Raw genomic sequence first — 24,151 nt, 5'->3', positions numbered from 1 at the left:
GCCTACTGCATCTGCTTTTAAAAAATTATTAGATACATTACAGATTCTCTTAAATCATAAGCTCAGCAGCACCACGTAGCCCTTGCTGGTTCTGGGAGCAATGACTCATTAGTCAGAACCTCTTCTTTCTGAGGAAGACATAAGTCTTTCCTAGCTCAGCCCCAAGCTCCTGAGCAGCTCATGAGGCCGCAAAAGCTGGGGAGTCTGAGCTCTGGAGCCATGGCTGGGTTTGTCTGCATTATCTTCATGAAATGGTTAACTTCCTCATGAAGAAATGGAGGCTGAATGCCTCAAAGCAGATGAGTAGAAAGGATCTGCATCCCTCTCAGAATGCTCAGGCGCAGGTGGGCAGGAGTCCTGTCTGTGCCGGGACAGACTCTTCTAAAATCATAAACCTCAAAAAACATGAATCATTTCCATGTAGCTGAAGAACAGAAACTATTGATTCTTTCCCTTGCTTTGCAGGAAGGAAGGAAGAAAGGAAGGAAGGAAGGAAAGAGGAAGGAAGGAAGGAAGGAAAGGGAGAAGAAAGGAAGGGGGAAGGAAGGAAGGAAAGAAAGACAGAAAGGGAGAAAGAAAAATAAACTTTTACCCACTATCAGAAATGTAACATTCAAATTTAAACAAAAAAAGTCAGAAAATTACTATATTTTAAATCATTAATTATGTATCAGAAGCTGACTTTATATGTGCCCTAGCATCCAGAAAGTAGTCTGCTAACAAATTGTTAGTGTAGAAAATAACATAATAGGCACTCAGTCTTTAGTTAATTAACATTTTATAGTAAAGAATCCCAAACAGCTTGGTGAACTCTGGTTAACTTCAACCTCCCCTTTTCTAATAATAAAAGAAAAATCTAAATAGCTTTTTTATTTAAAATGTAAATGTCAAAATATTTTGTTATAAAATTTGTAAGCAAATGTTCACTAAAATATTGATGTCAAATGCAGTCGGGGAGAATCAGACACAAAAGGGTCCAAGTCTCACTCACGCCTTCCAACCTCAGCTTGCGGCACAGCCCCTGCGGCCATGTCCCTCTGGACATCTATTGTCACAAAACACAGAGAACCTATGGACCCATGTCTGAAGGTCAGGGACAGGGCCTTAGGGAAGCCGACCTTACACCTTGAGAACCGCTGGGAGGAACTGGAGACATCATGACCAGGGGCCAGCAGTGGGGAGGGGGCTGTCAGGACCATGAAAGGCAGGTGGCATACACCTGTGCCTACAGGACCCTAACTGAGCAGGGTGTAGGTGGTGGGAAGCCCGGCTGCACCTGCACATGTCCTATGGGATGTCAGGGGCTCCGCGTACAGAGCAGGACTGCAGATATGACACGCCGCACAAGATGGGCGACTGGACGGGGATGCTGGGGCACTTCAGGTGCCATGTGAGTTCGCTGTGCCGCCCCCTCCCATTCCCTGGATGAAATCATGTGTCTCACCTCTTGTGTTTGCCGGACAGGGTTCTAGATACAAGGGGAGAGACGGTGATCCTAGTGGAGGTAAAGGAGGGGAGAAAAGCAACAACACATCCTGAAATGAGTTTCATTTATATAATGAAAATAAATTTTTACACAATCAACAGAAACACACCAAGTTTTTTTTGCGAAAAATATTTTTAAATAAATTTTTGTCTTTTTTTTACATTCTGATATACATATGTAACAAGATTTGTGGCACTGTAACCAGAATCGAATCAAAGGGAAAAGAAGAAAAAGGAAAAGGGAGGGAGGGAAGTAATTGGCATTGCTGAATTCCTCCCTCCTGGGCTGGCAAATCACCCTGTCAACTGCTGGTGCCAGCTTCAGCTCCCCGCATACTCGAAACACCGCATTATTGCACAAAGCCTGTGAAGGCGGGTGGTGTGATGGTCACTTCCTTGTCATTCCAAATCATCTCCTAAACCAGAGAGGGGAGAATTCCAGAGCATGAAACACACTAAGTAACAGCATCCTCGGTGTCTTTAGAGAAGGCAGAGGGTTCTGAGTCCTCGAAGCCCCCGACCTTCCATGCTGAGGGCAGGCGGGGCTTGCGGGGCTGCGTTTGGTTTCCTGCGTGGGGGGCCCGGGGAACCCGAGCCTGCAGCATTCAGTGTCCTTGCTTCTTACTTTGGGTTCTTCTGAAGTGGTTTAAGGTTTGGCATCTTCGGTCTATGAACCTGCACAGACTATTTCGTTGTAAACTCCACAAACAGCGAAAAGGAAAAGAGGAAGACCCAGTTCTGTTACACTTTTGTCTTCGGCTGAACAAATGACTTCTTCCACATTCCTGCTTGTCACTTTGCAGGACGTGGATCTCGATGGCCTCAAAAGTTACGGTCTTCTCACACTCGTTAAAAATAAAAAGTCTTTAAACAAGTTTGCTTCCATTCACAAACCATACCTCCAACTAAAAACGAGAAAGAGAAAGAAAGAAAACCGACAAAACCAGAATCTACCCGCCCGCAGCCCCGGCGGCGAGCTTCACACCACCGTCTCCACGCCCATGAGCTTGGGCGTCAGGATCCGCGGGGTCACACCATTGTTCAGGTCTTCCTCGAACTCCAGCAACTGCCCCATGAAGTTAAGGTTTGGGGAAATAATTGGTCGTTTGCCTTTGACGAATTTGTAAGCATCCGTCATGGTCATCCAAGTGTGCTTCATTAGGTAGGCGATGACGATGGTGGCGGACCGGGACACACCGGCCTGGCAGTGGATGAGGAGCCCCTTGCCACACTGGTGCGCCTCCTCTGTGGGGGAAGCAAAGAGGGGTGAGAGGTCAGCCTGCCCCAAGCACACGCCCCGTGTCCTCGGGGGGTTAGTGGGAGATGAAGGGGACACAGTTGACACCGCACAGCGGGCCCCAGCTTCCACAGTGGCTGCGTCAGTCAGCTATGCGGTCACCTCTGGGAGTGGACGGGGACTGCGAATCACAGGTGACAGGGACAGAAGTGAGGCCCACAGTGTGCACTTGTGTGCTAAGCAAGACAGAGACAGGACCCTGCGTCCCTGAGCCTTCTCCCTCACTGTGGGGCCCTCTCCTCGGTCCCCGAAGTCACACTACTGACAAAGGAAGAGGAAGGAAAAGGAGGACAGAGGCAAGCAGGGAGGGAGGAGACACCGCAGGCACAGACGGTGCACAAACACACCGGGTGTGACACACTTCCCCTTCTGACAGAGCAGGTTCACGCCGCTTGCCAGGCTGAGTGAGTACTACTGTTAACAACATCCCTCTGCCGGGGACAGAGAACAAGCACGCGTGCTCCTTCACACCACTCTGTCCAGGAACTGAATGGAGCGAGTGAGAGTCCAGTCGGCTTAATCTGACCAAAGCCAGGGGAGGAGGCTCAGCCGGAAAGTGAGTGCATTTGGCTTCTCACCAGGAAACACAACCACGGCAGAGTTGGCTCAGACCTGCAGCGTGGGGCCGGTGCCCCTCTCCTGAGCGACCCCAGTGTCCCGCCCTGTGTCAGAGCCCCGATGGGGCGATGGTCAGGAGACAAGGACTTCACAGCGGTCAGTGCTCTGGGGACCAGGCCAGGAGCATGGCCTGAAGCAGTCTGTGATGGCACTCGTAGGCATGGGGCACCCCACAACAGCTCCCGAGGAATAGCAATTCCGCAGAGGCAGGGAAGAGTGCTGAGGTGCATGAGATGTGACTTACCCTGCTCTCCCTGACTACTCCCCAACCAAGGAACGAAGCCGGCTGCAAATTTTATCTTCAAAAAGGACAGGTGAGGCTTACTTCTACAAGATAGCGATATTTAAAAGGAAAATGGCTTTTCAAAAAATCTCCTTTTTCCAAGGTCTGGTCTTTGGAACGTACCACTTGTGGGCCTTCATGCCGAGACCAGAAGGGACGTGGAGAGAGAAAGCGCGCTTAGCGCCAGCCTGGCTGTGTCCGGGTGCAGCAGCTGAGCGACCTCAGCGTACGGGTCACCCAAGGCCCCAGAGCCTCCGTCCTCCTGCCTCAGTGGGGATCACATCGCCTCACTCAGCGTCAACCCTAACCCTAGACGCGTCTTAGTTCCTATGAAACCCTCAGGGACGATCACGCTTCTAAAGCCTGCCCTGCCTTCCCGAAAGGAACGTGCTAAGATTTCAGTTTATCCAAGAGGACAATGGGTAAAGAACTGTGCCTCTGCAGGCCATGGTTCTGAATTGTTCTTCCAGCTAAATGCTGTTTGTACTGGTTTTGTTTTTCTTCTAACGATAAAAACCAGGTAAGCCTGAGTAATCTACAAGGAACTCGAGCCGAGCGCCTTGGCTGAAATCCTATTAGAACAAGCACGGTTATGCTGTTCGTCCGACGGAAAACAACCTCCCAACTTCCTCCACCTGGAGTTAAGTCTGGTGGAGCTCCAGCCACACACTGTTGATCAAGCAGCACGCCCCTTGTCTGCTCGGTGGCAGAGTTCCTCATCATGACTCAGGGTAAGGAGAGGCATCTGCGCACTCTGCACTGCTGATTGGCGACTTAGGGTCGCCAACACTTAGGGCATCACAACACCCAGCATGCTGTGGGATGGCCTCTGTCAGGGATCCTGGTCCCCTCTCTGACAGTCCCACAACATGGAGAAGTCTCTGCTCTGAGTTCCATGGCCACCCTGAACTGCCCTCCATCCTGAGCACCCTGTGGCCCACGCCGCAGGCACACTAGCAAGGACAACAGCCGGGCAAGTGACTGGAGCTCCAGCTCTCCAGCAGGCCACAGCATCGGTGAGATCCAAGGCTTCCTTCTGATAGAGGAGCAGCAGCCACAAGTGTGTTCTTCCTAGAGTGGAGGGGAGCAACCCGTTGCATGAAGGAGGAAAAGTGCCAGCTGCAGGTCAGGGCAACAAAGGCTGGACTCACTTGAAAGGAAAAGTGTTGAGACTCTGTTGTGTGCTAGTGTCCACCATGATCACCCCAGCCCTGCGATGGTTCAAGCGAAAGTCAAGAGATGAGTGGAAAAGGAAACATGATAGATACATATACATTCACACATACCAACACAGACATACATGAGTCCTGCTCTACCATAAAGAAGAAGAAACTTCCCTCGTGTAGGAAAATGGATGGACCTGGAGACCATAATGTTAAGTGAAATAAATCAGACACACAAGCTTAAATAGCACACGGATTCTCTCACATGAGAGACTACAGTATAAATAAAGAACAAAATAAAAGAGGCAAAACAGGAGTCAGGGAGACAGACTTTCTCCAATGGGAAGGGAACCAAGATGTGGAGGGAGGGGAGGAGGGTGAGGGAGGCCAGATGCACAAAGAAGGAAGCTGTGCTACGGACGTGCGCCACCTCCCCACGCCGAACACGACTGCCAACACGGGCTGATGTGCCCACAAGTGCAAACCAGTAAGCCCCGCAGGCTTCAGGACCAGCCTTGGCAAAGGTGACTTTTTCCTCCACCTCTGGGAAGGACTACAGGGTTGGCAGCTTAGTTTAATCGAGGGAAGCACTACCCCCCATGCCCCATGGACTGGGTGGAACAGAGAGCCCAGAGGGAGGGGGCACGGCCACTGCCCCTCGGCCTGAGTGTTTCCAGGTGGCTGGACCCAGCCACACCAAGTGGCACTGGTGGCCAGGACTGAGGAGGACACTGGCTACAGCAGACAGCAGGGCCCACACCCCCAGGCACCCCGGGAACACACCCAGGCCTTGCGCACCCCCGGGCGGAGCGCAGCAGGGGCATAGTTACCTATGAACTCGAAGGCCTCCTCGAAGTACTGGCGCAGGTTCTGCTTGTTGCTGTCGGTGGCCGGCAGGCGCTTGTAGTTAAAGAGGCCCTTCTCGTAGTGGTACAGGGGCAGGTGCGTGGTGACGTTGATCACGTAGCCGATGTTGAGGCGCTGCATGGTGTCCAGGTCCTGAGCATCCTGCTCGTTACCCAGGAAGAGGAAGGGCAGGATGGGCGTGAGCTCGGCACTCTCGATGTCCGGGGTGCTGGGCACCGGCTGAGGTAGCAGGCCGGGGGCTGCGGCTGCGCCCGCCTCTCGACATTCCTGCAGCTGCAGCGAGTTGTCGCACAAGTTCTCGTGGTTCTGCTTGAAGCTGCTGAGCCCTCCTGCGGCAGATAAGAAAGCCACGGTGACCACAGTGACCACTGGACTGCACAGGGGGTCACTGCCTGCAGGTGGGGCGCTGGTGTTGAGGACAGGGAGTTCTTAGACATCTGAAATCAGGGCAAAGCTGGGATCCACTTGGGGCCCCGGGACCAGCCTCCCTTCTCTGCACAGAGGGCTGTAGAACATGCCTCTTTTTTGGTAGTAGGGGTTGAACCCAGGGCCTTCACACTGAGCTATGTCCCCAGCCCTTTTACATTTTATTTTGAGACAGGATTTGGCTGTTGCTAAGTTGCCCAGAATTGTCTCCAGCTTGCGATTCTCCTGCCTGAGCCTCCTTCCTCTGCCTCCAGAGTGTGCCACTGCTCCCAGCTTAGAACATATCCCTCATGCCGGCTGGCCAGGGAACGGCTCCCACCCAGCACTGCCCCGTCTGCCTAGAGGCCTCCGGAGAACCCTGCACTCAGGGCAGAGGAAGGCGGGGCGATGTCCTCTGCCGCAGAACTGAGGCCTGAATTCAGCTCATCTTCCTAGAGGGCACCCAGCAGAGTGGCTGCAAGCAGGACTGGTGGAGGAGCCAGAGGCCTTGGTTATACACCCGGTGCCACCCAGCTCCAGCTCTGTGGCAGCCCCCCGCAAGCTCATCTCTGTGTTCCTCGGGTTCCCCATCTGTCGGAGAGAGGGCAGTGACATCACCTCTGGGGCATGGCGTCACCTTCCAGCCCCGTGGGGTCTGAGAGCGGCGCCTGCCCCACTGGCGGAGGGAGGGGGGAAAGTCAGCCTGTAGGGACCCTCCGAGGCACCTGAGAGACACACTGAGCCCAGGCCTGCTCTGCCACAGGAGCCATGGGTGCAGCCTACAAAATTCCAGTTCACCTGGTTCCCCACCCCTCAAGTAAGTACAACCTCGGTTATGGGGATGAAGGTCAGGGAACGCAGAGCCAGATAATCACAGACGCTGGCACGGTGTCTGCTGTTAATGCAAAGGCCAAGAGAGAAGCCCAAGTAAGACTTCCATAAAAGCAACTGTTACTATTCATTCCATGGACTACTACACAGGCATGAAAAGGGCAATGGAGAGACACACGGGAGAACCAAGAGAATGCTCTGCATAGGAATAATATGTGAAAAGAAAGCTAGTTCAAAACACTCCCAAAAGATGAAGGACTATGCAAACAGGGACTGACATTTGGTTTGTTGTTTAAATTTCCCTGTGTTGTTTGTTACACATGGTTGAACACACGGCTACACCCCGAGGATTACTGTGCGGCTCGAATGGTGCACACGAGGGCCGTGGCATCTTTGTTTTGTCCTCCCCGTGGGAGCTGCCATTCAACCGAACAGGTTGAGATACGCTGGCCCAGTCTTTGAAAAGCGCAAAAGACTGGAAGACCTTTATTAGCTGAAAGCCACCAGAACACGGCATCTGTCCCCAAAGACAGACGCCTCATGTCTGTTTCGATAGTCCCAGGAGGCAGGGCAGAAAACACAAAGTGTGAGCAGGACATGCTCTGTTGAAAGGAGGACAGGACGTACGTCTGGCCCTGCACATGTCTTCTCCGTTTCAATCTCATCTTTGGCAACCGTGGCAGGAGCTTCCCATCTAACCTAGCCAGAGTTTCGGGACTGTTCATAGCCCGTGGACGTGGGGCCCGCGGTGACTGAGGCACCCTCCTGTCAGAAAGCCAGGGGGCCAGCCCCAGGAAACCCCAAGGGCAGTGTCACAATCCCTTTCCGCATCCCAAATGGGTAAAATGCAAAACCTCACTTTTTGAAAAGAAAGACCAGAGCTATAAACCCGCTTTAACTGATTTCTACCACTGACAGCGATGTTTCCATATTATTTTGTTATGCTATGAAAACAATAAAATGTGAGCCCGAGGAGAATTTTCAAAGTCTGAAGAAATGTGAAAACACGGAAAAAACTTCAGTGTGGACACTTCAGAAGATAAGTGAATAAAAGCCACCCAACGTTACTCTCAGAAGCTCCGCGAAGGGAGACCCAAGAGTTACTTAAAATCTGCTCAGCGTTGCGGCCACAGAACTCTGTGTAAACGGTGCCGCGCCGACTCTATGGTGGGACCTTCTCGCTCCTGCTGCTTCTTCAGAAAGGGCAACTGTGACTTTTTCCACATCAGATCAGAGGAAAGGGTGACACACTCAAAAGACACTCACTCTTAAGGAGGGAAAAAAGAAACAACCTTTCTTCTTAGTTAGGGTGCTCAAGCTGTAATTCGACTTAAAAGCAGCTAGTTAAAAGAGAAAAAAGGCAGGGAAAGTACACCAGAAAACCCTACACTCCGAAAAACAGCGGAGAGCTTTTTAGAATTCCGTTCTGCCCCTCCTGCTCCAGGACATCAGAAAGGCTCCCACCTGCCCAGTTGCCATAGCAGCTACACAAAGACACACAATGACATCAGCTGGCTCCGGGTCAGCTCTTTGAGCGCAAACAATGCAAGAAGAACCACTTTGTTTAAGGCCTTTGGTGCAACTGCGCTCTGGGAAGCCAATGACGTAATGCAAACAGGTGGCAGGAGGCGGGGGTGGGGAAGGCGCCCGTCCCGGGGCGTGTGTGCGAGTGTGTTTGCGTGTGTGCAGGATCTGTGTGTGGGGGCTGTGTGGGAACGCTGTCTGTGTGACTCTCAGGATGGTGTGAGGGTGGGTCCCCTTACCCATGGCGGCCGCTGTGGATGGTGTAGACGTGGAATGGGGTGGTCGCCACGGCAGCAGCAAGGGACAGCCCTGCAGGGAGCGGGCTTTGCTGCTCCGGGCTGGGGGGCAGGCCGGGAGTGGAGAGAATGCAGTTTTCTCTTCTAACCACTCTTTGCCACCCCACCCGTCAGATGCCGCCAGGAGTCAACTCGCTCACGGCCTCGGAACGCGGCTGGCCGGTTAGCACCAGAGGAGAACGTCACAGAACAATCATTACCAAGCCACCAAGTAGTGCAGTGCAGTGGTTAAGGCAGGAGTGGAGGCCGGGAGGCCCAGGCCACAGAGACGCCTGGGCTGCTTCCAGCAGCTGTGAGACCCGCTGCGAATCCACACCCCTCGCTGAGGCTCCATGTTTCATCTAGGGTAGGTGCACCGTCACCTGCCACAGGTGGTGACGGAGGAGCCGGGAGAGGTGAGGACGGCAGCCGGGGCTGGACGAACCGCATCTCATGACCCAGGACGGTTCCATCACCTCAGCCACCACGGCCAGCCATCCACTCACCCACCCACGCTGTCCAGAAGCTGATTCCGGGCAAGGTCTTGAGGATGGAGCCTGGGGTCTGACCCCACCCTGCCAAATACCAGGTGAAGTCCGGGCAGGGTCCTCAGCTCTCTCTGCTCAGCTTCTCCCTGTGTACAGCAGGGATAATAACACTGCCCGCCTCGCAGTCTGCTGCAAGGGTTAAAGTGGTTAATTACAAAGTACCTTGAAATAACATCTAGCACATAGAAAGTACTTTTTTTATTACCCTGGGAAAGAACCATCTTAAAAATCATTTTTAAAAAATTAGCGTAATCTGAAGACTCCTTTGTAATCCTGGCACTCTGGGAGGCTGAGGCAGGAGTATCGCAAGTTCAAGCTCAGCCTCAATAACTTAGCAGCTGGAGACAATGTGAGATTTTTTTTCTCAAAATAAACGTGGACTGAGGACACAGTTCAAGTGTGAAGACCCTGGGCTCAATCCCCAGTACAGTATTTTAAAAAAAGACTCAAAACAATATGCTAATATTCCTGAGTTGTAACTTTTAAATTTTTGTTTAGAAGTAGAGCTTGGAACCAACACACCGAGCAGCTTATTGTGAACAAGCCGTGGTTCCCGACCTGCCCGAGCAGCCCTGCCTGGCTTCACTGTTCAGCCTAGCATGCCTAGTGAGGCTGCACACCCTGGCGCCCCGCTCTTTCCAGAGGCGACTGGGCTGTGAAAAGAAGACTGCTCCGCTCATCCCTGCCTCCTCCGAGCCCGCCAGCCCAGCCCACTTCCCAAGAAGCCTGCAGGAATCTGTGCCAAGACTGGGGGCAAACATTTCAAAACCGAATCTCAAAACTGGGTTCTCCACCCTCAGAGCAAAAGCATACAACCCAGCGGGAGCCCAGGTGGGGGAGCGTCCTGTTTTCCAGGCGGAGCTAGAGCCGGTGCCGCAGGTGCTGCAGTTCCGGGCAGGGGCACCCTGGGTGAGGTGACTGGGAAGCAGTGCGGGCTGCAGGGTTCAGAACCCGGGTCCGCACACAGGACCCTTACCTGAAGACAGGCAGGGCTGCACACACACACTTTTGGCTTTATGCTAGGCTGGAAAAGTCCAGGAAAAAGTCCCCGAAGGTCAGCAAAGAGGATTAATGTCCAAGGAAGGGGAGCGTTCTGAAACTGGACCCTTCTTCAAGTTTGCTTGCAGCACATTGTTTATTCCTATGTGCTGCCTCATTCGTCCCCCTGGGTGACCGAGCTTTGAGTCGGACAGTACTTTGGTAACGGAAGAGAAGAGCACAGATGAGAGCCAGACTGGGTTCAAATCTGGGCTCCTTTTACCCATAAGCATCCTGCTGTGAGGTTACTGCACAGCCCCACACGAGGCTTCCACATCCCACGCGGCCGGGACAGCACCCGGTTCCCAGGCTCCTCACAGAGACGCGAAGCTACAGAGCATGCGCAACGGGAGGACACTGCGGGCTCAGCAGCCCTCTCTCTCAAGATTGTGCAGGCACGCGGGCCCGGAAGGACAAAGCCTGGATAACGGTGGCTGATGTCAGCTTTTCAAGGCGGAGACTTTCAAAGACGGGGCCAGAGGAGCTGCCTAGTATCCAGAGCGGAACATCACCCATCTCACCAGAACTACCTGGAGCACCCGACAGTTGCTGTTACTCAAGGGAGCCGCTCTGTGGGTGGAAGGTTCCAGACAAGGAAGTAGAGGAACACCCTGAATCTGACAGAGCTCCATGTGGATCCTGGGGCACAGAACATGTGTGAGTCCTCCAAAAAGACCAGCTACAGACACATAGATTGCCAACTCTGGCCCTTGGCAGGTCAAAGAGGTGACCAGGTGGAGGGGTCTGAGTGGGCAGGCCAGAGGAGACAGGAGGTCCCGCCCCAGACCCAGAGCCGGTGCACCTGAGCTCCTACAGTCCTGAGTTCTCCTGGCCAGCTCTCCCACTGCGGGACAGGGACAGTGCAGCCTGGCTTGTCCAGGAGACCCATCACAATGTCATGTGCACAATGCCAGGCCCGGCGTCAGGGGAACTGAATGTCTGGATGCGGGAGCTGCGCCTGGATGGGAGAGGCTGAGATGGTTGGGCAAGCTGAGAGCCCTGAGGAGAGGAGATGGCCAGAGACCTGGGCACAGGCGACCTTGGGCCAGAACCAGACCCACAGGAGTGCCACAGGCAGGGATGCAGGCCAGCGCCAGAACTGGGCCTCACGCTCGGGTCTCCTGAGATGTAGGTCTTCGTGGCCCAATTTCAGGAGAAAAGGGTGGGGAGGGGACATACATGCTTATCAAACAATGAAAGGTGCATTCCTAGAGAAGAATTTTCTTGGAATACTTATTTTATGTACATACATGTTATATATATAGAGGAGAGGAGAAATTTTAGAAAAAGGTTTGAAACGTATAAATACAAAATGTAAAATAATTTTAGAAAAAAGTTTGAAACATAAATAAAAATGTAAAATATATATATATCTATAAATTCCTTCTATTGCCATTTGCTCCATAAGTCAAGCCATTCACAGGAATATAACGCCATAGGTAACATTTCTTGCCTCTGTTTCTGCTCTAAGTTGAAGCACCCACGATTTTCCTCAGGCGTCTCTCTAAAGAGTCAATTCTGCACACGTAGCCTGCTCTACAACTAATCGGGGTCATAAAGACTTTGCTTCTGGTATTTTGCTTTCTGTGCATATATCCACATCAGCAGTGGCAACAGAACCTTGGGCCCTGGAGGGTGTCTCTGAGCCCAGGACCGTGTCACCGGCTGCAGGAGGACAGGGACCTGCTCATATGCTGGACACCAAGGGAAGCCATAGGGACAAGCATACAGCTCGATGGGCAAGGTCTGTGTGGAAACAATTTACCAAAAATAAAGCAAAGGGATCTCACTGGTGTCCACCTTAGAGACGAATGATAGACAGAAATCAACCCCAAAGCACTCATCACAAAACTCTCGAGAGATAGCAGTCAGTTTTGAGCTTACTTCATATTAATCGCACCTAGTTGTATTTAGCAGTTTTGAGGGAGAAAAGAAAATTCCTACAAAATCTATACTAGGAGAGCTTGGATTCTGAGCTCATGGAGTCTTGTCTTTGGATTTTCTGCTGGGCAAAACCCCACAATTTAGCCCGGTGATGCTTTGAAAAATCCTGCCTGGCCATAGAGTCTGTCACTCTGGCCTCATCGTTCTTTTTCTTGCCCTCAGATTTGCAACATTGAAAACTCTGTCCTTCTCGAAAGAAGCTAATGCTCAGTGGCGAAGACAATTACCCAGATGTCACGACCTGTGTCGACAGGACCCCCAAAGCCTCACGGTGTCACGGGTGGAGCTTCTCCAAGGTGGCTGGGTCTAGGGTATGTGGTGCTGGCAGTTACTGTGTGACGCTGAAGTGGAGGGTGTGCGCTGACTAAATGAGTCCTCTGACTGGTTTGGCACAGTTCTGGATATGCGTAATGGGAAGCCCTCCTTGGGTGTGGGTGCTGCCTGTCCTAGGGCGTGTCGCCTGGGCAGAATATAAGGGGCAGGAAGAAGGCTGCTGCTTCTTTGCTATTTCGATGCTGTGCTGCCTTCTGCCTGCCATGGACTGTTTCCCTCTGCGATGCCCCTCTGCCATGGCACCCTGCCTTGGAGCCGGCCGACTACAGTCTGAAACGCCTACAAAAGTTTAGGCTATAAAAGTCAGATGAGTTTGAGCTATAACAAACCTGTCTTCCTTGAACCTTGAGGGCCAGGTGCTTTGTCTCAGCAGTGACAAAAGTAACCAAAACTCTAAGACCGAGAGCAGGAACTAGTTCCCTCCCTATCTCTGTCTCAAGGAGTGTTTCCTTCTCGTGGCTTGGGTCTACCTGCTTCCACTATTATTTCAATCACATAACTATTTTCTTCAGGGTGGGTATGGGACTTTTGTAATTTTTTTTCTGTTTTCAAATATATTACTTCCTTCTTTGATAAAATCTTCACCAGATTCTCAAAATAAACAGCTCTTTAAAAATACTTGCCTAAATATTTACCTCCCCAAAGTGAACTGATCAGAAAGATCAATGATTTCAGAACTGCGATTTTTAAAAATGGAAAATAAAGCTTCCATAGAAAGCTCTCCAGAAAGGCTGAGCCTGGGGTATATGGTTGAGTTTCATACCCAGCTCCCAGGTCCCCTCTGCCCACACGAAGCTGTCTCAGATGGGCTGGGGACTGAATAGCAGCCCACCCAGGGCAGTGTCCCCCAGATGCCCATCCCACCCATCCCACTCGAGGGCTGCAGGAGAAGCCAGGCTGGGGAGGGCAGGTTTAATTTGTGTGTATTTGAATAACACTGACAGATTGTTTGAGAGGACAGTCCAAGTATGTAAACACAGCCTGCTTCTTTAAATCTGTTACCTCATTTATTTACATTAGCACAGAAGGCTCTGACAGAGGCAGCGGGGAGGACACTAGTGTGATTTTCCACAAAGGCAACAATTAGGCAGCTTTGTGTTACTTTAATGAGCAGATGACTTTGATGTAAGTGATTCCAACTTAGGATCCCAGGGCCCAGGAACCCCCAGGGTTGGAGAAGCGGGTGTGGCTGAGAAGAGGAAGGGGAGGGGCTGCTTCCCTGGGAGCCTAGGAGTGGCTCCGCCTCCCTCCAGCCCTCCCCAGCCCTGTCCGGACTAGATGGCCAGGGGGAGGAGGATGGGGCCTGCAATGCTCTTCTGTGAATCTGCAATTTGGGGAGAATGGTGACCACCCCAAACACACAGCACAGTGGCCCTCCGCTCCCACAGAACCAGGGGAGACAGGGACAGGTCGGTCCAAGGCATCATCTGCAGAGCCAGGGTCACTCCCAGGGCGAGTGCAAGCAGGGCTCCTGGGGAGCAGCCACGGCCCACGCTCCACACCCAGGGACCAGAGTGACCGTCAGGGCGGGGCTGTGAGGGCCAACATGACCGGCCATCCGCTAGGAAGCTGCCAGTCAGACACAGGTGGGGCCAGGCTGGGCTGAGAGAGGCCTGGCAGAGTGTGCAGGGTCCCTCAGGTGACCCGGCGCCCAGAGGAGGCACAGGGAACACGCACTGACTCCAGCGCATCCGTGCGCTTCACCGGTCGGCTCCTGTCTCCAGGCCAGACCCAGCCTAACCCACGGCGTCCAGAGCAGGTGAGGACCATGTGAGCGTCTGCCTTCCCCGCCCCCAGCTTCTCACCAGTCAGAGCCCAGGGTGGGGACACAGGTGCTACGCAGGTGCTAGGCAGGTGCCCCCCGGGCTCTAGTCAGGAAGTAACTGGTGCTTGGAGAGGAGACTCATGAGATGGGTGGGTGGGGTCCCCGGGGGGAGCGAAGGGCCGGCAGTCTGGGGGAGGGCGGGAGTCCCAGAGATCAGAGCAGGGCGGGGCGCGCAGGGAACTCAGAGTGGGGAGGGGTCTCCAGGCTGCCCTCCTTCTGAGTCCAGGGCACAGATCCTGAATGGTCAAGAGCACCCAACGGGTGACCAATGAACGCTCAGGGAAAAGAGAGGGAGAGCAGGCCCGGAATTACCAGCAGCGTGCCCCGTCCCCACCGCTTGGGTCTGGGCGATGTGTTGAAGCTTCAGGTCCAGCCTGGCACTCCAGGGAGGGGCAGGGCCTTCAGGAGGTGATGTAGCATTGCAGCTAGGGACCAGGGCACCCCAGGAGAGGGGTGTGTGTGTGGGGGAGCCCAGACAGGGATGGGCCCCGGTCTCCTGCCTTGGCTTCCCAACGCCTCGCCCAGGATGAGCAGCTCTGCTCCACACTGCTGCGCTGCCCGCCCCCAGGCCCAGACAATGGAGCCATGGGCTGTGGACAGAGCCCTGCAGAGCCTTGGACCGGAAGGAACCCTCCCTCCTTACAAGCTGCTGTGGGGGCTCCATGAGTGTGAGAAAGCGGGTTCACACGGCAATTTACACACTCCAAAGCGCGTGTGAATTCCCTCCCTGGATGCACTCTTGTTCCTGTTATTTTGACTCTTTTTTTTTTGGTACCAACAATTGAACTCAGGACCTTGCACTTGCCAGGCAGGTGCTTGTGCCGCTGAGCTAAATCCCCAGCCCTGTTCCTGGTATGAACTAGTTCTCTCTGTCAGAATCCTGCTGCTGCTCCCCAGCCCTCAGTGTGAGCACTCCCAGACAGGGGCCTGGACAGGCCTCGCTGGGACCTGGGCTGGGGCGGAGGGGCGGCCCTTAGAAGAAGCAGCAGGAGCTCCGGGCGCTGACGCCCCCTCTGCATCGGAGGACAGGGCAGAAAGGTGGCTGTGGCCCCAGGACAGAGCCGTGGCCGGAAGCTGGCCACCCCGGGATCTCCACACACAGCACAGTGAGGACGTAGCACACGCCCTGGCCTGGCCTGAGCCTTCCTGTCTGGTCGTGGGTGTCTTCGCTCCCGCCAGTGTGACCCTGCGGTGGTCAGCCTCACAGCAACCGCACACTGCAAGAACTCCTGCTCCTTACAGAGCGCCCAGCCCAGGGCACTGTGGCCGCAGGAAATGGACTGACTGTCACCCACACTTATGAGCACCACTGCTCATGGGGACGCCCAGGAAAGCTCAGAGCCACAAACTGCAGTTCCCACTTTCAAAGCCCGTGAATACAGGAGGGCTGCCCGACCACACCAGGAGCCAACCCAGGTCAGAACCATTCCTCCAAGTCAGGCCAGAAGCGGACCACGGTGTGCAAGGCAGTGCCCCCTACCGGACCACAAATGTCCCCGGAAGCTGACCCAGAACCTCAACTCTTGGACCAGCAATGACACAGACACATGTCCCTTCCTAAAGCTATGTCCTCCTCACTGGACGTGCCCTTTGTTCTGGGCCAAGTGGACCCAAGCTGGAGGCTCCTCTACACCTGGTAAAGCCCCACCTTCCCTGCCCACTGAAAGCTCCATACTAGTTAGTCCATGGAGCTGGATTACAAGTGTGGGGTGGAGGTGGGGGCTGGGATCACACTGGGAGGCTTAAACAGGAAAAATGCGAACCAGAGGAGGGTGCTATAAAACACAAAGCTGTATTTCCCCCATGAACTGAACCAGATACTCTGGCAGGGAAAACAAGGTTTGCTGCAGAGGGCAGAAGTTTAAATAATCAAGCACTGCTAAACAAACAAACAGAGGAGAGGTACTCATTAAACCAGCCCACAGTACAGCCCACAGTACAGAAAGAAAACTGTTGCTTAACAATCCTCCCCCCGGAGGATCGACATTTATCTCAGACCCCAAATTAAACACATCACAACTTCACAGCAAAAATATGTTTCCCCAGGGGAGTTGAGTAAAGTCCAATTAAATAAATCTCCACAAATGTCAAGACCGAGCCTGATGGAGTGCGTTCTTCTGCTGCGAAGCCTCTGGTTGGAAATCAGTCTCAAAAGGTCATCTCGAGCAGCCCCGGCCAGGAGGAGGAACCGGCAAGGTCACGGGGAAGCCATGGCCCCTGGAAGGGCCAGCCCAGCGCCGTGGGCCAAACCTGCTCCGGATGAAAGCCAGGACCACAGGACAGCGTGGGCCCGGCTCACAGCCTCTCCTGGAAGGCACGGGGAATTTGGGGAGTGCTGGAGAAAGAATCAGAGTCAGTGTCAGAGTCCGGGGTGTTTTCCTCAACCAGCGTTTTCAGTTCACAAAAAGCCGAGTGACACTTCCTGCAGCTGGGGTGAAGTCTGCCCTTGGCAAGAGCCCGACCAGGCCAGGGCAGGCGGGGACGGCCGCGTCCCGCGGGCCGGCCAGCCAGGAGGGCACAGCTGGGAGAGGCACCGGGCGCTGGGCTGGGAGCGGCTGGGCCTCACCCCGGGACCCTTCGAGACCAAGGGGAAAACAGGTGACCTGCTGTCTGAGGAGGCCGACGGAGTCCCAGGCCTCGGTGTGGGCTCAGGGACGTGGGGGCTGCCATAGCAGCCCAGGCCAACCTGGGCCACGCAGAGGGGCCAGACCTCGCTGTGCCCTGTGCCGGTGGCCCTGGAAGCCACACGACGCCCCGACAGCACGGCCAGAGGTGGTGCTGGGTCTGGGTTCGGTGATGCTGTGGCACTCTTGGAGGCAGGACACCGGGTGAGCATCCCGCCCGCCACCAGCCTTCCGGGACCTCGACGGCCTTGCAATGGCACAGCGACCAGCCACGGGGGTGCACAAGGCCTAGGGGTCTGCTCCCCATTTCCAGACCTGGGCTTGTGCTGGCCCTGCTTCCTGGAGTCCCTCCCCTCCTGCACACAGTGCCACACCCCTGCACACTGACACAGGGCACTGGAGTCTCGTGTGTGCTGATGAGGATAGGGCTGGGGGCGCCTGGGTGGCCTCGGCGTGGGACTGGTCACCAGCGAGATCCCAGCAAGGCCGGAAGTGGGGCCCTCAGCCTGGCCCAGGAGTCGGCTGAAGGCGAGCTGCCCCCTACGGCCAGTTCCGGCGAACCACACTGCTCAGTGAAGACACCAGGAATAGCGGGACGGGTTTGGGGTTTGGGGGGCTTCCGGCTGCTGAGGTGTCGGGTGCAGAGAGCTCTCGATCCCTGCCCATGGGCTGTGTGGCTCCATCTCTCTGCAGGGCACTGTCCACACCACCAGCGCTATCCCCTGGGGACACAGTTCTAGCACAGGACCCTCTGGGGGACGAAGACCACAGCACAGGGCACGGCAGGACAAGGGTTTCCCAGAGCCACCAGGGACGCCCAGACCTGAGACAAAACCAGGGCCTCAGAGCCTGGGTCCCCAGCTCCTCCATGGACTCCTCATGCTGTGCTGGGAAGAGCTTTGTCACCTCCCCAGCGCTCAGCACAGCTGAGGCTGGCATTTCTCCCTTGTTTGTTGTCATTATGAAAACATAACCCCAAAAAGCCAAGGCCGAGCTTGGTGTCCAGAGCGCAGGGCTGGGCCAGCCGCACCCTCCTGGGTGACCTTGAGCCCCTGCCCTCTGTGCACATAAAGCCAGCAACATGGGCCTGGGGGAGGGGGGGGCATCTCAGTGATTAAATGAGCTACTATATGGTACCTGTAGGAGCTGTAAGTATTCGGCGCTTAGCATCTGATTTGTACAGGAAGTGCTCATCAAATATTTTTAGATAAAATGAATGCTGGGACGAGATGGAAAGGGCCATTAGTTATGTGATGTTCAGCGTGAAGCTGGGAACTCGGGAATTAAAAATAGTTCCCACGGACGGATCCAACGGGAGGAAGGACACGGGAAATGAGCCCAGGCCAGCAGGAGAGGCGCGCTGAGGCCTGCTGAGGGCGGCCGGGGCAGGTCCTAGGCTGGGCGTGCACAGGTGCAGCAAGGGACATCGGCCAGGGACAGGACCGCAGCCCTCTGCCCCGGGCCAGTGGCTGGAGGGTGCAGGAGCAGGGGACAGGGTGCCAGTCAAGTGTGCAAGTGGCACCCAAGGGACTGCGATGGCACAGGCAGCGTTGTCTTTGCCCCCTCCAGCCCTCCTGCCCGGGCTGTGATGCAGCAGTGCTGGGCAGAGGGAGGCTGTGGAGGGCCGTAGGGCCTCCGGGCAGGAAGGACTGCACAAGGCCGGCGTGCTGAAGGTCAGCCCTCCCGCTCCTCCTCCCAGGACCCCTCAGCGACAGCGGCTTCCTGGGCCACAGCTCCGCTTCCCCCACCTGCCCTCAGAGGGCACCACGCAGGTCTGTAACCAGGGATCCTCTCATTCTGCACCCTCAGTGTGGCCTGAGGGCAGTGGCTGAGCCCTGTGGTCATTTAAAATCACAGGACTGCCTCTCAAGAGCTTTTGCTCGTGATCCAGAACTTCCTCCTAAGGCAAGGCTGCCACAGTGCCAGCTCTTTCACAGGGCTGCGGCACGTTCTGGTGGCTCTCGAAGGTGGGAGAGGAGCCCTCATGGTCTAGGTCCCCCGGAAGGTGAGACCTTGGGGGGACCGCGGGGAGGGGTGCCGAGCTTCTGGACCCCCCTGCTGCGGCCCACTACTTGACTCAGCTCCACCGCCTTCAGCAGCTGGCTGGAGGCCAGATGTCAGGCAGAACTGTCCCCAGCCTACCGCTCCAGGTGAAGCCGAGGGGCTGAAAGCAGCTGACCCAAGCCTGAGTCAAGTGCAGAGCTCGCCGGGCACCAAGGAAACGGGCTTGGGGAAGCCCCCGTGAAGCTACTGCCCTTGGTGCCCGACTGCCACAGCAAGGACCTCCATCAGCCAGAGGATGTCTCTGTGTGCGATGCTGCCACGTCCAGATCTGCTCAGAGAGGGTTACAGGTGCTATGGCCCTCTCGGCCCTTGGGTTCGCTGATTCATGAGAAGGATTCACAGAGCTCAGGAGGGTACTGCACGGGGTCACAGTGTTACCGTAAGGACAAAAACAGGAGCAGCCAAGCGCAGAGATGCCCAGGACCAGTCTGGGGGGAGGGTCCTGAGCATGGGGCTGCGGTGCCCCATCCCCTGGATGCAAGAGCTGGTGATCAGCATCCGGGAAGCCTAAGGCTTGGGTTTCCAGTTTGCGGGCACCAGCTTTCAGCACCAAGGCATGCTGGTTGGACCCCTGGCCTGAGCGGCATCCTTCATCAGCTCCCGAGGAGCTGAACAAGCCAGGAAGGGCCCGCACCTGGGGCGTGGCTGCCCCTGGACCAGCTCCACCCGGAGTCCTCAAACCCAGGAGTGGCCCAGGGCCCTCAGTGGCACAAAGACACAGCCAGCTCTCCACAAACCCAGGGTCGGAGGTTACTTCCCAGGAATCGGGACAAAGGCCAGCCTCAGCCGACACCACGCACCACCAGGGAGATGAAGACAGCTCTGTCTGTCCAGGCGGGCCACATTGGTATATATTTTTTCCTTGCTAAAATTTTCTTCATATTCCAACAATAAGTATACACTTTGTTAGGACTTCATTTGATAAGATTTTCTTATGTAGACATAGCATGTATACTCATTGTCCAGTATGGCACCACTTCACTAGAAATGCCAGATTTTTCCAAAGCTATACACAAAAAGATCTACCAAGCATCACAGAATCTTTCCTTATTTTTCCTTAGTGGTGATGTCAAAACATTTTGAGGAAGTAGATCATCCAATACCCCTGAGATGTAAGTAGGCGATGATTAGTATTGCAGATGTTTGATGTAAGGGTGGTAAATTTTCGATGCCTTTCAGCTCCCCAGGGCCAGTCCCGTTTGCAGCACTTGTGCACATGTTATCTGATGTAATCTTCCCGACCCCCGCCATTACCTCCCCATTTTATCGGCAAGGTCACTGATCACAGAAAAGCTAACTGGCCCAAGGTCACAGTGACAGTGAAGTGGAACCACAGCCCGTGCTCCTGACCTCCTGACCCTCGGCCTTCTGCAAGGAAAGACAGGGTCCTCCCGGGAAGTCTCAGACAGATGCGAGGGCACTGTGGCTCTCACCCAGGATTCATTTCATGAACTCACGAGGAGGAAGGCACGGAGCAGCCCAACCACTGCGGGACCCACAGCTCTGCGGCTCTGACGCCGGCTCCAACACGAGCCAAAGGGTGGCACGCTCCCTGGGATTCACAACAAACCCGGGCTCAATGAGGAAGCCGGGGCCTGGCCATCCCTGCTGCCAGCATCTTCTCGGGCCTCTCAGTCTGACTGGGCCGCTGAGCCGGGGCTCGGGCAGCCCTCCAGCGCCAGGCTCCCACGCTCTGCGAAAAGTTCCCTGTCCTCTCTTAATTCACCATCCGGGGTGCTGTGTGAGGCGCCCTAAACAACAGTGTTTTCTGCATGGAAGCCCCTGTGGGCTCAGAAAATTCACCAAGCATTTGCCACCAACGAAAAGCCTGGAATGGGGGAAAACTTCCTGAAAATTGACTACTTCTACTTTGCAGACGGAGGACTGCTCTTACTTCCCGGTGCTTCCCATCAGCCGATTCTGCCAGGCTGGTCACTCACACCCTGCCTGGCCCAGCCACTGGGGGACCCGGGGACTTGGGTGGCTGATGGAACTTCAGCGGGCACCGAGAGGATGGGGTGATCACCTGTGCCTACAGGTGAAGCCGGCGCCGTCGGGGGACAGAACTCTGTGGCCCTGCCTCCAGGGGTCCCTCGCCGCAGTGCCCGGCCCCCCAGGCGGCACTGTAGCCTTCAACGCCAAAGGGAAAAGGGACTGCAAGAGGCACAGAGAGGGACAACAGAGACCCGGTCGATCTCCATCTCCTGCCCAGGGGAACACTGGCCTGGGGGGTCCTGAGAACCTACTAGATGTTTTGTCCCCGCAGCCACCGGGAGAAGATCTATAGTGACATCGCCATGGCACTCACAGGACAGAGGAGGAGCCCACAGCACACACCGCCACCGAGCGCGTCTGGGTGAGAGGGTCCGCAAGACGGAGTTGCCGGGACCGCCTCCCGCGCTCCACGCCCACGGCACGCCACACGGCACGCCAGCCGCCTTCTCTACCTCCGCTTCCCACTCGGGAATGCGTTAATAGGTACAAAGGAAGGGAAGGAAGTGCCACCCTTTGGTCCTTCCATAGGCTACCAGGGGATGTGTGGTCAGAGGCCCCAGGCCGCAAGACTGCGCCAGGCAGACACATGAACACACTGCCCAGCGCGTGTGCCCGCCAGACCCCCGGGCCAGACCTGGCGCTGCCCGAGCTCGCTGTGGGTAAACGAGTGACACCACAGCACAGGCTGGGGTATGACGTACTTCACACATGCCAGAAACGTACTGTGTGGTGGCACACGCCTGAGTCTCAGCACCCATGAGGCTGAGGCAGGAGGATCGCTGAGTTCAACCCCAGCCTGGAATACATAGCGGGGCCCTGTCTCAAAAACACAACAACAACAAAGCTGCCAGCCGTGATCACTCCCTTCCTCCATGTTTCCTTCAGTCCTTACTCCTCATGAAACTCTGCCATGACCCAAATACGAGGCTTCCAAAGGCTGAGCTAGAGTCTGGGGCGGGTCCCCGGAAAGCACACTCCACTCCTGGGACTGAGCAGGCCGTGCTTCCTCACACCTGGCTGGTCACACGAGGGTGTGCAGGAAGAGGGGTGCGGAGGGGAGCACAGGCCAGGGTGCCTCCGAGAGAAAGCACGGCGGTGCGGGGCTGGGGACGGACACAGGGCCGTGCAGGAACCCATGTGCAGGGCCAGCCCGAGGGTAACTGGACTCGAGCCCCGGGGCCTGGGTGTGTGCATGTTGCCGTGCAGGCAGAGGCCCGGGCTGTCGGAACCAGCCTCAGGCGAACGTGCACCACCGGGGCCCACCCTGCTTCTCAGGCTTTCGTTTATTTTTCTGGTGATTCTGGGGACCAAACCCAGGACCTGGTGGGAGCCAAGCACACTCTACCACAGCTGGAGCCAGTCTGAGCCAGGGTTCCGAGCCTGGTCCTCCCGCTCACCGGTCACAGACAGGAGTGAAGAGACCATCGGCCCTCAGACCTGCACCTGTGCCCGGGATGGGACGCCGGCCTGGGCTGCTCCTGGACCGAGGGACACACAGAAGATGGCCTGCGCCAGCGCAGAGAAATCGGCAGGAGGTGCTCCTTTCTTTTTATTCTTCTGAACTCTCAGGAAAGTAATTTTCTAATTTCTGGGTCAGACCCGGAGCGCTTATGTGTCACTGAATAATTTTGCCAGCAGATTAAAATATCACCGCACGGGAACCAGAAGACCCATCCCTTTGAAGTCTTATCATAAAAATGTGGCATCATATGAGAATATAGGCCAGGCATGGGGGTGCACAGCCATAATCCCAGCATGCAGGAGGCTGAGGCAGGAGGATCACTGTGAGCTCGAGGCCAGCCTGGGCTACCCATTGAGCTCAAACCCGGCACGGACTACCCAATGAGAATAGGAATACTATACAAACCCTAAGGAAATACTGCCTGTCCTTTCAGTTAGGGCCTCTGGATGTTCGCCTCGAGTGGGACCACTTCCAAGGCCAACAGACACTGTAATGATGATGCCAAAACATCACCTTGTGCGGAACCTGAGTCCAAGAGCAGAAAGATGCGCTGCCGACCCGAGTCCCCTCTGCCTTCACGCTGTCCTCGCAGTCCTTTGATCCCGCCCCTCCGCCACACCTCTCCTCCCAGCTGGTCCCTTCCTCCCTGAGTCTGTAGGGAGTGGGCCTCAGGGCCAGGGCTGAAAGAATGTAAGACCATTTATTGGGCAGAATAAATACAAGGTGCTGAGGAAATGAGGAACACCTGCCTCCTTTCCCAGGGACGGATCTGCTGAGCTCGAAGGCAGAGAAGCCGCTGACGGTACCCCTGGGCCCTGGCTCAGCCCTTTGGCTGGTGGCAGGTGTGGACAGCAGATGCCCGAGGGCTCCTGGTGGCCGTGGGGACAGCGGAACCCACAGTGGGGACACCGGAAGGCAGACCCTGGAGTGGAGCCAGAAGCACAGGGCCATCTTGGGCTTTGCGCTGTTTCCCGTGAGATCTGAGTAAGGGTTGGGAGCGGAGGAGCAGCCTCTCTGCTAGGAAAGCATGTAGGAATTATATCATCTGACGACTCCTAAAACCCTTTCTCCCTCCCGCAAAGGAGCTTCCACAGGTGTGGGGTAGTCACCCGATTCCACCTGGTGAGAAAGTACCAGGCACGTGCAGCTCATTTCCTTACGCAAAGACTCAGCCCCTTTTCCTTTAAGTCACACAAATCCAGGTCCTGCCACGCAGCGGTCTGGAGCTTCCGACTGAAAGTAACAGCACCTGACCCGACCCGACCCGGGCCGGCAGGAAGACATGCGGAGAGCTTGCTCCTCCAAAGTCAAAGACTTCACAATTAGATTCTATCAAGTTGAATATAAAAACGTGTATTTTTAATGTCTCACAATAACACCCTCATTGTTTTCTTCATTGCTGGAATCAGTTGGAGCATACTGTACCAATATACAACACAACCACAGCGAATTTGCCTGAGCTTGGGGGAAATAACTTGGGCTTGGGAGCCACACCGTCCACGTCTCCATCCCTGCCCCTTGTCTTTTCTGTTTTTTTTTTTTTTTTTTTTTTTTTTTTTTTTTTTTTTTT

At 55.1% G+C, this 24,151-nt stretch overlaps 1 protein-coding gene across 2 annotated transcripts in view; it reads right to left on the bottom strand.

Annotated features, from left to right (window-relative positions):
- Window positions 1-1,599: 1,599 nt before the first annotated feature.
- Dusp10 (dual specificity phosphatase 10) overlaps window positions 1,600-24,151 on the bottom strand; it is a 33,044-nt gene continuing 10,492 nt past the window's right edge. For both annotated transcript variants that reach the window (XM_013507067.1, XM_005409261.2), the window contains exons 3-4: window positions 5,677-6,042; window positions 1,600-2,730 (exon numbers count right to left, since the gene is read on the bottom strand). In XM_013507067.1, the coding sequence (XP_013362521.1) occupies window positions 2,465-2,730; window positions 5,677-6,042 (632 nt within the window). In that variant the 3' untranslated portion in view covers window positions 1,600-2,464. The remainder of the gene's footprint in view (window positions 2,731-5,676; window positions 6,043-24,151) is intronic.

Source organism: Chinchilla lanigera, unplaced genomic scaffold (assembly GCF_000276665.1).
Source record: "Chinchilla lanigera isolate Chin_1 unplaced genomic scaffold, ChiLan1.0 scaffold00119, whole genome shotgun sequence".
NCBI lineage: Eukaryota > Metazoa > Chordata > Mammalia > Rodentia > Chinchillidae > Chinchilla > Chinchilla lanigera.
Note: the sequence above shows the minus strand (reverse complement) of the source record. Positions and strands in the feature narration are given on the sequence as shown.